This window comes from Cuculus canorus, chromosome 2 (genome assembly GCF_017976375.1).
Source record: "Cuculus canorus isolate bCucCan1 chromosome 2, bCucCan1.pri, whole genome shotgun sequence".
Taxonomy (NCBI): domain Eukaryota; kingdom Metazoa; phylum Chordata; class Aves; order Cuculiformes; family Cuculidae; genus Cuculus; species Cuculus canorus.
Window position 1 is genome coordinate 124,244,127 of NC_071402.1, and position 12,260 is coordinate 124,256,386.

Here is a 12,260-nt window from a genome sequence, read left to right on the forward strand (position 1 = left end):
TGGGCTGGAGGTGCGGAAGGAAAATCAGGAAACAAGACATCAGAACTGAGAATGGACAGGGTAGGTGGAAAATGAGGAGGAGGGGGCCTTAGACAAGCTCCTGCATAGCATCATAGGCTGAGATGCACTGCCACTTCATTACACTGGAAGAACACCTGGGCTTGGGGTCAGGGGAAGGATGAAAGAAAAAATCCAGGGAGAAATCATAATATTAATTCAGTTTATCTCCTCCCATTGTAGTTATCAATACTTCTGCTCTGTATTTGAGAACCACAGACATTTCTTCAAAGTCAGGCTACCTGCAATGTCTGAACTGGAATAAAGACGCTTAGTGCCAGCTGCTTTCCTTCAGTCTGGAAAAGGGCTGGAAGATCCTATTAGCTCCTCTGCAAAACACTAAGTAGGAGAATATTTATTTCCCAAATGAGGAACAATCTGGTATCTTACAGATGCTCTCACTTCAACAAAGTTGAATATTTTGATACCTATTTGTGAGATACAGTATTCATAAAAACATCTCCATTACACACACGCACACACACTCTCTGCTTTACTAATCGGTACAGGGCAGTTAAAATGTGTGAGCACATAAGAGTAGTTAGTCATGATGGTATTTCAAACAGATACACAAATATTTTGGAAACAAAGGATAAACAAGACACCTACGCTGCAAGCCTTCTGAATTTTCATTTTGAACCCTGAAATTCAGGAGTTCTTGTTTGAAAACCACACAAATTCCACCATGTTCATGCCTATTTCTCTTTGGTGTTCCAAAAAGACCTGTGTAACTGGCAGATTTGATTATTCTATGTGTGCAGGTACATACATACGTGTCTAGGAAGTGTAGGAAGTAAAATAGACAGAACTCTAAAGTTTCTATACTTATTCATACCAGGAAATACAAATTCATCAACTGCTCAATAAGCTGCATTCTCATCTTGAATCTTGAAAAAAGACACTGGATGCCTCACAAAGCATCAGTCAGATAGCAGACACAGTGAGACCTCCTTCTATTTTCTGTATTATTTTAACCAGACACAAGGAATACTGGCCTAAATTGGAACAGATAGGTAACTCTACACAAGCACACATATTTTCACCTTTACATAAGCTCATTGATGAATTTTATCTAGGTTGAGATATGAAACAGGCTTTGAATTGTTTTGGCTAAAAATCTACTTACATTCGACATCATGTCAAAATAAAAAGAACTAGATTAAAAGATTGATATGTAACAGGGATAAAAAGACATAAAAAAAATTAAGAGAATAGCAAAGTCAGAAATAGACACACACACATATAACACACTTCCAAGAAAAACAGAAAGGAGGGTGGAACTTCCTACAGCAGCTTTCAAGCAAAACCAGAGGAATAATTATCAAGTTCACCAATTCATAAGACAGCTACTTAAGAATCTGGGCTTATTAGTCAGAAGTTGCCATCTTATCTTCCAAGAAGATGGCTTTACCGTTTCCATTTCGTAGCGGAAACCAACTGGTGCACCAGTGCACCAACTGGTTCATATGGTACTCCTCTAACAAAAATGAACACTGGTCTAATTTGCAGGCCAAGACCTAGAACATTATTAAATCAAACTTCATGAAATTCAAGCGGAACAGACAAGCCTCTTCTAGTCTTCTTTAGCTGTAACTATTTAAATTAAATATTTACTATTGTTGTCTACAGAATAATTAGAAAGCTTTTTCCTCTGTTCAGTAGTCAATGGACTGTTAAAATGAGGTTGATGCGGTTTTTTCTGACTGCTCCACCTCTCTATTACTGCAGTGGGGTGAGACTTCCTGGGCTTTAGGAGAGATGGGATTTTCTGTCAGTCCTTAAAATGCCTTGGCAGCTTTAAAAACACTGACAGCTTTCTCCGATATGATGAATACAAGGGAATTTGGGGCAAGCAAGATTTCAGCCTCCTTTCTTTCTTTCATTCACTGCTGCAAATAACAGTTGTTTCGTGGGACAAAATTCATCATGGAAAAATCACAGAAAAATGACGGTGTAAACCCACATGTTAAATCTAATAGGAAGTAGCCAGTTTAGAGAGATGCTGGCTACAATACATTTTGACATTCTGCAGGTCCTCCACACCAATTTAACAAAGGACCCTTCCTGTTTTCAGTCCCCTCCACTGCAGCCAAGCTTTCTAGTTTCACTAAGGATTTCAGTTGAGAACCTTCCTCCTTTTGTCAAGATCTATTAAAAATCGCTTCTTGGCTTCACTTACAAAGTACAGACTACTGCTGTGTCCTCCTTATTTCTTTTAGACTCTACCATAAAGACAGGATTAGAAAAACACAGTTAAAGCAGCACAATATTATAAGAATTTGAAGATATAGGCTCTGTTAAGTCTTATATGTACAAACGTTTTCATTAACGAAAATAGGTTTTAGAACAATTCTGCTCATTTTCACTTAATTGCTGGCTAATGAGATCTCTCGGTGTGTCCCTGTGTGTGTTCTGAGGTTTCTAAGGAAAAGATAATATAATATTCTGAATTAACTTACATAAGCTCTCAGGACTGAAAGTAAGAGATACCTTCTCATGGTAGCATCTGACTTTTTGCATCAGAGTGATATGAACAAGTGCCATGAAAATTCCCATTTACTCTTACTACCACCAATTTTACAGCCAATCTCAATGACTATTACCTCTCTAATACTTTACCACAGTATAGACTTTGTTCTTAGAAAGATGAGGGCAGAGGGAAAGAGAAAATATTCAGCTTGTAAAGGTCACTAAGTGAGTTCATGGAAGACTTATTGCAATGATTAAATACTTATTATCAGTCAGATATATTCTGCAAACACCTTACTAAGGCTTAATTTTAACAATTTTGCTCATGCTTACCTAATTTTGAAGTGACCAATTAAAAGATTTTTCTTATGTACAAATATAAAATATTATTGTACCTGAAACGAGGACTGACAAAATAGTCAGCATTTTTAAAACACTTTTCAATATCACTATTGTTTAAGTTATACTCTACTAATTGTTTTGTTCTCAGCTTGAATCCCAGGCTTCAGAAGAAATTCTGAGGATAACAAAATAAGGTATAATTTGCAGTCGTTCAGTTTTGGAGATGTGTAAAGATCCTATACATTCTCTTCTAGTAGTATACAAGATGGCAATATCATTACAAACCTGCTAGTGACCCACAGTTATGCTCTATGAAACACCACTAACAACACATTTGTTTTGATAAATCTGTGTAATGGGCACCCAAAGGGCCAAAACAGTTCCTGATCCTCTGGATGGTTAGAGTGAAAGATTCTCAGCAGCACAATCTGAATATGCCATCATTATTTTATTCTCTTACAATCACTTAAGCAAAGAAAAAAGGATTTTTTTTCTTTCAAAGCAAAGTCCCCCTTTTGTAAATATTTGCTTTTGATCAAGAAACCATAATTTTGATGCTTTAAAGGCAGAGACAATCATTTTGAGCACTTCTGGCACAACCTATTTGGAATTCAGAATGTCGACAGAGGCAATTAACTGACATTTTTCTACATAATAAAATAAGTTAAGGCCCTAAGGCTTTCTCTCCACTAGGGAAATTTAGACAACTTTTTCACTGTTGCTGCCGCTGGCTTGGCCAAGACACCGTTAACAGTATGCAAAGTCTAATGAACACAAACTCACCAGTCTCAAAAATTGTCAGCAATTCAGGCTTTCTTGGGACAGAAAAGGAATGGCACTCACAGGTGTGAACGACTGAATGACTCTGTACAAGCCATCCAAGAGTCATGGGTCAGTTTCATTCCCACTTCAATGGAAATTTGTAACACATCTATTGTCTAACCAAAAATGTTTGCAAATAATGGAACCATCTTTCTTTAATTTTTCACTTTATTAAAAATTGCATTTATTTAAAAGATATTTTAACTTTAAATAGTCTACTACTGAAATATTTCTTAAAAGTAAGACTTCTATAGAATATGACTTTAGAATAAACCAGGAAGTTGGATGCCTGAATTATTTGCTGGAAATGTATTTTGTTATCAGCATTTCCGTAGAACAAACCCTAAAAGATGATGCATAATAACACAAATCTGATCCTTTGGTGCTATAATCACACTTGCACAATATTTAAAAGCTACTCCTCCACCTGAATGGTGCTTTTAAATTAAACTTCTTCTATTTAAAAAATAAATCATTAAAACACTGCTGCGAGGAATATGGTTACAAATGAGGTTATTGGCAGAAATCCAATGTTATTGAGAAGGTAGGATATTCACACTAGTCCCACTGCCAGTGGTGATTAATTAAAAACCGTTAGATACCTGAAGCCCTAACAGTTCATTCCCATTGCAGGAATTACCTGCTTTCACTGACAAGATACTTATGCAGGCAAAAAAACCAAAAGGAAAATCATGCTAGCAAAGCTCAAAGACACGAAGACATAAACGTTCATGTTTTATTTACGGTCCCAGCTTTTAGTCTGGTGTATCAGGAGAGGTGATAGTCTGTCTCCACAGTATTGCTAAGCAAGAAATCTACGCAAATCAGGTGGTAGAACTGCAGAGATCTGAGGCTAAAACCCTTGTGACTATGGAGTAACAGAGAGGTAATAGAAGAGCAAACGAATACAGTGAATGTGGAAGACAGCAATGGAAGAGATGGAGGAATGATGAAAAAGCCGAGTGGTGAGAACGAAAAAAAACAAAGCAAGCCTTCACAAGTTTGTCTCTTGGTGTTACACATTTTGTTTGCAGCAGATGCTTGAATTTCCTTGCAAACACTGCACAGCGTGCAGTACTTAAAATTATTTGCAGGTTTTACATTTGTCTGAAGCAATCTGAATCTTAAATTATACGCGAGAACATCCCAACCAAGTCCAGTTCCTATGATACACACACAGAGAGAAATCTTTCCCTCACCAGTCACACCTCCTGCTGACACCTGCTCTCCAGATGTTGGATGAGCGTCATGTTGAATACTAAATAACTAATACAATGCAGATTAATATATTTTCCCATATATAACACAAAATTAGGTTTTGAGATTTTTCTATACAACTGACAGAAATTTAGTATTAATAAGACACTACCTTTAGTGAAGCAAGCCTATACAATCACCAGATTACAGTGAAGTCAAACTGGAAACAAGAAGAATAAAAACCAAAAACTACCCGCCTTAAAATCCACATGTTAAGGAAGACCAAATAGGTGGCATATGAACATACTGCTTTTATTTTGTTGCTGAAACAGCTTGTGATGCTCTATAAAACCAATATGTAGTTCTGATATATATAAAACCCAATAGGACAAATGACAAGAAACCATCTAGGTATCGTGACACTCTCTCAAATAGATAAAAATAAAAATGAAAGAATAAAGCACATCATCAGTGAGGCAGTGGGACTAGTTTTTGCAGCTTGGGTTAGAGAACCTGTATTTCTAGCAATCAGGCTGTGAACACACAGATTTAAAATGGTTCATTGGTCAGAACCAAACCCAAATTATGTGAAAAAATAATTATTACGTACTACTTTGCCAATTATGTATTCTTTTGATTAATATAACATGATTTTAGTTTCTTTCTGCCAATCTTTAGAAGTGACCTGAATAGGAACTAAGTATGAGTCGTCTTTAAATATCAGGAAAATGGAGTAAAGGATACTTTCAGTTGTAAATAACGTGTTCTTCAGTCTATGGAAACAAGTTCAATACAGCACAGTGGTAAATGGTTCACAATTGCACATTTATTCCACATACCTGTGTAGGTAATCTTGTTTCTAGAACATGAATTGCTACTCCACTTTAGCATCACATTTCAATGTGTTTTAGAGCAGTGACTTTATTAATTTGACACAAGTTTTCACTCACGGAGGCAAGCCAAAAAATGCTTTAATTTGAGTAAGTATTATAAATTTTGGATTAGATTTATTCAGACTAAGTAACTTGTATGCCCACAAAGGTGAATTCAAATTGTACTCAAGAGTTCCTAAGCATTCAATGCTTATTAATATTTCTTTTCTCAACACAAGTTCTTCCTCAAAGTAGTTCCAGTATGAAAAAGATAAAATAAAATATTGGATGAAATATTATCTCACACAAAGTGATACACTCCTGTATGGCCGCACTGGAAGTAAATAGTTTACCTTAACTATTTTCAGCTATAGCACTATTAGTTTAATATCTATTATGTGATGTTCATTCAGTAAAAATCTGAATGCCCTCTCCTTTTGAGAATACCAGCCACAGAGACTGGTATAATTTGTTGGAGAAGAGGGTCTTCTTAAAACCCTTCAGCTCACATGCACTGGAGTCCCACAGGGCTACAGCAAGAGCCATCTCTCCATAATATTACATGTCTATTTGCACAAAATTTGTCCCTGACATTATAGAAGGTAAAGCTATCACAGTTTTATTAATTGGGCAGAAGTATCTGCATATGCTTCCCAATACTATTATCCTGGGCAGGTTGAAGAAGTGATATATGTAACTAAGTAGAAATGGCAAAATGCAAAAAAAGAAAACAGGGAGACAAGATGACTCAGTAAAACCTTCAGCCCTGCAGATTTCTTAATATCCTGTATCTTTAAAGTTTATGTGACAGAGTCAAGCTTTCCAGCTATCAGTTCAGCACTTTAACTTGAATGTAATCCTTCGCAAAATGCATTCAACAAACTGGAGCATCCTGAAGACTCAGGAAGAAAATCCATCTTCTTTTGATGAGTAAACACAAAACTTTAGGTAGTATACAGAAAAGCATAGTAAGCAATGATTAATGAGTATTTGTCTGATGAAGGGACTTCTAGTGGTGGAATAAGGCCTCCGTGCTGAATTACCAAATATTAACCTGCTTTAGTTAATCAATGTTAAGAAAAATTATTATAAAAAATAATGGCTTAGAAAAATTAAAGTGAATACTACCAGCAGACTGTACAAAAGATTTTCGGTAATCATATACTGCTGACAATTCATCAGATTTAACAAGGTACAGCAAAAGAAGAACTGACCTCCCGAGGACAGATGATTCTCTTGGGACGTGGTGCCTCTTGCTGCAACTGATACACTGTCAAACATAAAAATATATGGTAATTAGAATATGGCAACATACACAAACTTTTATTCAGATGAGTCTTTTTAGCCAGAGGCTGCAGAGAAAAAATGCAAATGTAAAGACAAGGACAGAAAATGAAGGCATTTCAGTCTTTCCAAGTCATTTATATGAAAATAGGTTGTTGACCTGCAAACTAGCTGAAATGATCTTTAACTTCTAGAAGCATGATCTCCTTTTATATCTGTTACTACATTTCTGTACCAGGGAAGACAAGCTAGAAATATTTATTAGGTGTATCTGAGGATAACATCTCACTTTTGCATAAACTGTGCTGTAACAATTCAAAACAGGATACCTACCAGTAACCCCAGTGTTTTTATGGATAGGTGAAGAAAAAGTTCAGCATCTTCGAAAGGGTTTGCTGCAATCTCACAATTTATTTCAAAAGTTGCTAGGAATTACTGATGAGGAAGCAAACATTCCTTTCAGAGCAATTATGTCCTGTTCAAATGGCTCTGGATCAATTTTGCGCATCTTCTGAGGACTGGAGGGGAGAGAGCTGAGGCTAGGGATAGTCGCTGAATCCAGGCCCCCAGCCTCTTCACTGCATGTATTTAATGAGATCCTCTCTGTCCTTTCCACTCCAGAGTCATGAGAGGAAGCTGACATGCAATGACAGTAATCAATTCCAGCACAGACAGACTGTCTCTCCGTAACTCCAGTAAAAATCCCAGAGGTTTGGACTGCCTCCCTCGAGAAAGGTCTTCTGTATGCTGACCTTGTATTTGGAAAGATCAGGTTGTGTCTATGAATTTTTTTAAAAGATCAAGTTTCTAGTACTGGTGTCTTCCTAATGCTCGTGAAGCTCAGAATTATTCCCTGAAAGGTGGTAGATTAGGGGAGGAATATAAATACCTGTAGGTTTGAAAAACACAGGAGCTCTGTTACACAAAGTGAACTGAAATGGTAGGTGTTATTTTTGAGCACCTTCTCTTTAAATGGGGCTAGGAGCAATAAATCATGACAAGTGGGGAAGTTTGTTTGGGGCAAAGCTTTCTGGTAATGTCAACAGGGAAGAAATTATATCTTCTCCTTTTTCCAACCAAACCTTCATCACAAGCTCCTCGGAAGGGTGCAGAAAGAGAGTTTATAATTTCTTATATTACCTATCAGTTTTAATCATGGAATCATTGAATGGTTTGGGTTGGAAGGGACCTTAAAGATCATCCAGTTCCAACCCCCATACCATGGTCAGAGACACCTCTCACTAGACCAGGCTGCTCAAAACCCCATCCAACCTGGCCTTGAACACCTCCAGGGGTGGGGCATCCACAGCTTCCTTGGGCAACCTGTGCCAGTGCCTCACCACCCTCATCATGAAGAATTTCTTCCTAACACCTAATCTTAATTTTCCCCCTTCCTATTTAAAGCCACCCCCTCCTAGTCCTATCACTACATGCCCTTGTAAAAATCCCCCCCCAATCTTTCTTGTAGGTCCCTTCGGGTACTGGAAGGTCACTCGAAGGTCTCCATGGCCTTCTCTTTTCGAGGGTGAACAACCCGAACTCTCTCAGCTTGTCCTTATAGAAGAGGTGCTCCAACCCTCTCATCGTCTTTGTAGCCCTCCTCTGGACCCATTCCAACAGTTCCATATGCCTCTTATATTGAGAATTCCAGAACTAGACACAATACTTCAGGTGGGGTCTCACAAGAGCAGAGGGGCTGAATCACCTCCCTCGGCCTGCTGGCCACGCTTCTTTTGATGCAGCCCAGAACACGGTTGGCCTTCTGGGCTGCAGGTGCACATTGCCAGCTCATAGAATAATGGAATCCCTAGGTTGGAAAAGACCTTTGAGATCATCAAGTCCAATCATACCTGTCTACTACTAAATCATATCCCTAAGCATTTCATCTACCTATCTTTTAAAGACTCAATCACCTCTCTGGGCAGTCTGTTCCAGTGCTTGATAACCCTTAAAGTGGAGAAGTTTTTCCTAATGTCCAGTCAGAACCTCCCCTGGCACAGCTTGAGGCCATTCCCTCTCATCCTATCACCTATCACTTGGGAGGAGATACCAATACCCACCTCTCTATAACCTCCTTCCAGACAGCTGTAGACAGTGATAAGCCTCTTCAGCCTCCTCTTCTCTAAGCTAAACAACCCCAATTCCATCAGCTGCTCCTTGTGAGACTTGTTCTCCAGTCCCTTCACCAGGTTTGTTGCTCTTCTCTGGACGTGCTCCAGCACCTCAATGTCTTTCACGTTATGAAGCTCAAAACTGAACACAGTACTCAAGGTGCGGCCTCACCAGTGCTGATTACAGGGGCAGTATCACTTCCCTGATCCTGCTGGTCACACCGTTTCTGATACAAGACAAGATGCTATTGGCCTGCTGGCTCATGTTCAGTCGGCTGTCAACCAACACCCCCAGGTCCTTCTCCTCCAGGCAGCTTTCAAACCACTCTTCCCCAAGCCTGTAGTGCTGCTGCATGGGGTTGTTGTGTCCCAAGTGCAGCGCTATGCACTTGGCCTCGTTAAACCTCATCTTGTTGGCTTCAGCCCATTGATCCAGCCTGTTCAGTTCCCTTTGCAGAGCCTCCCTACCCTCAAGCAGATTGACGCTTCCTCCCAGCTTAGTGTCATCTGCAATTCTACTAAGGGTACATTTGATCCCCTTGTCCAGGTCTTTGATAAAGATATTGAACAGAACTGGGCCCAGCACCGAGCCCTGGGGAACACCACTCGTTACTGGTCTCCAACTGGATTTAGCTCTATTTACCGAGACACTTTGCGACTGGCCATTGAGCCAGTTTTTCACCCAGCAGAGGGTACACCTGCCCAGGCTGGTGGTTGCCAGTTTCTCAAGTAGGATACTGTGAGAAACGGTGTCAAAGGCTTTACTGAAGTCCAAATACACTACATCCACAGCCTTTCCCTCAACCATTAAGTGGGTCACCTTGTCATAGAAGGCAATCATGTCAGTTTGGCAGAACCTGCCTTTCATAAACCCATGTTGACTGGGCTTGATCACCTGGTTGTCTGAGCACTGGTCCCAATATGGACTTCTGAGGGACACCACCTGTTATGGATCTCCATGTGGACATAGAGCTGTTGACCACTACTTTCTGAATGCAACCATCGAACCATTTTGTACCAAGGCTTTGGATTTAACCTGCTTTGTTCAGCATGGCCAGATCTCCGACTACTTTTACACAGGAGTCATGATAACCAGTGGTCTTTCTCACCTCCTTCAGCTGTGTGACTGAGTAAGATTCAAAGCCTTCCTTTTGCTCTTTTCTGATCAAATAATAGGACTGCAGAGTGAAGTATGAAAATTTTGCTTCAAAAATCAGAGACCTTTTTTTAACACTCAGATTACTCTGGAGCACAATATCAGGATTTTTAGACTCCATTTCTGCACACCTGAAATCTGCATAACCATTGATTCAGCAAGTTACTGATGCTTAATACTAAACATTCAAGAGGAAAATAGTAAATTTTTTCTTCCTCCATAAATTTTCGTTTGAGAGAAGGAATTCTAAGGACTCAAAATATTACAAGAATATGATTGCTTCCTATTTAAAGTAAAAGATCTATTTTTGCAATTTATTCAATACAATTTTAATTGAAAAATCATACTTCATAAAAATCCTATTTTTCAATAATCAAACCCGTTAAGTATTAACTGACATAGCAAATTAAGCTAGTGAAGCTGTTTCTAAGATAGCTTTGACAGCTGTGGTGTAAAACAAGTTGATCTGAAGAATACATATGAATCCTATCTTGTGATGTGCTGCATTTATAAGAAATGAGAAATCAAAAGCTCTCCAAAATAACCAGAAGGATCTCTGAGGCTGATACCACAGGAGAAGCAAGAGTGGGGAGAAGAGTCAGCATTTCACAAAACAAAGGAAGGAATGACTAATAGGACAGGGCAGATACATGAAAGACTTGAAAGCAAACACAAAAAAACTGGATGCTGATATGATGCAGTAGGATGAATCAGTGCAGGGATTCATGATGAATGCAAGGAAGACAAATCATCTTAACAACTGTGTTTTGAATAGACTGGAAAAGGTTGCTGTCACTCTCAGAGAGGCGCAGGTAATTAATCTGCACAATAATCTGAACTGCAAAAGACATCTAATTTAGAAATATATCAGAGGAAAATATAGGAAGAATTTGTATTACTATACAAATAAATAATAATAACAACAAATTATATGCTGCCTTAAATGTGCAGGATGAGAAAATGGCCCCAAGTAATGAGCACGATTGAGATTGTGAACAGTGGTAATCACAGAAAACATCATGAATGGGGTATGGTTTCCTGGGGAAGATAAAGAATTCAGATTTGGCCATATCAGCTTTAAATAGAAAGACATTAAAATGACAGAAGGACAACCCATGGAACTACCAGGGAGAGAATCATTAGATGGAGGGAGAGAAGACAGATTGGGAACAGCAAGAAAGGACAGAGAACCACCACTAGCATTGTGGTAGGGGAAGCCAAACAGTTCAGTGGGAGAACAACAACAGAGAAAAGACAGGCACACAGCAGCCAAGAAAAGACACACTGCAAGGCAAGGGTGGAGGAGGTAAAACAACAGTGAAAGGCCAGTTAAATGAAAAACTAGGAAAAGTCAGTATCTCACAGACAAAGGCATTAAGGAGCAAAGTTAAGTGTGACCCTATCAAAAGCTATGTTCCTCTTTAGAAAGGCTCTCTCCCGTTTCTGCTTGGAATGATTGCTGTATGAAAGCCTTCTAATGGGCTATGAATACAAGTGCAATATTATGGCTAAGGTGACTTGAGAAAAGCATGCCCTCCAGCTAAGTTCCAATGAGCGTAGACACCTCATTAGGTGACCTCATTTTCAGAAGTGCTGAACATTCTGCAGCTCTACCCAATTTCATTATATACTTTTTTCCAAACTGTGGGCACTCATGCTCTGGCTGACATTGCTGAAACCTCAGAAGAGTCCAGGGGATAGTCAGGAGTTCAGAAAGCACATACCCCTCACTTACTTGAATGACAAGCAAGCCCTACATTTCTGTCTCATTTTCCCCCCTCTGCCTCTGAAAATCTTAAAACAGAATCCAATATATAAGGACACGATTAACTGACATAATAGAAAATCACACTTATTTAATACAGTGGTAAGAAGTGATAGACATCTGACCCAGTCTGTTCCAGCATTTAGAGCTGATAGGCAAGTTGGAGACAAACCCATTTTAATTAT

The 12,260-nt window shown here is 38.9% G+C and overlaps 1 protein-coding gene across 3 annotated transcripts in view; it reads right to left on the minus strand.

Annotated features, from left to right (window-relative positions):
* Positions 1-12,260, minus strand: part of CHN2 (chimerin 2) — a 167,768-nt gene that overhangs the window by 84,153 nt on the left and 71,355 nt on the right. For all 3 annotated transcript variants that reach the window (XM_054057528.1, XM_054057529.1, XM_054057530.1), the window contains exon 3: positions 6,974-7,029. In XM_054057528.1, coding sequence (XP_053913503.1) covers positions 6,974-7,029 — 56 coding nt within the window. The remainder of the gene's footprint in view (positions 1-6,973; positions 7,030-12,260) is intronic.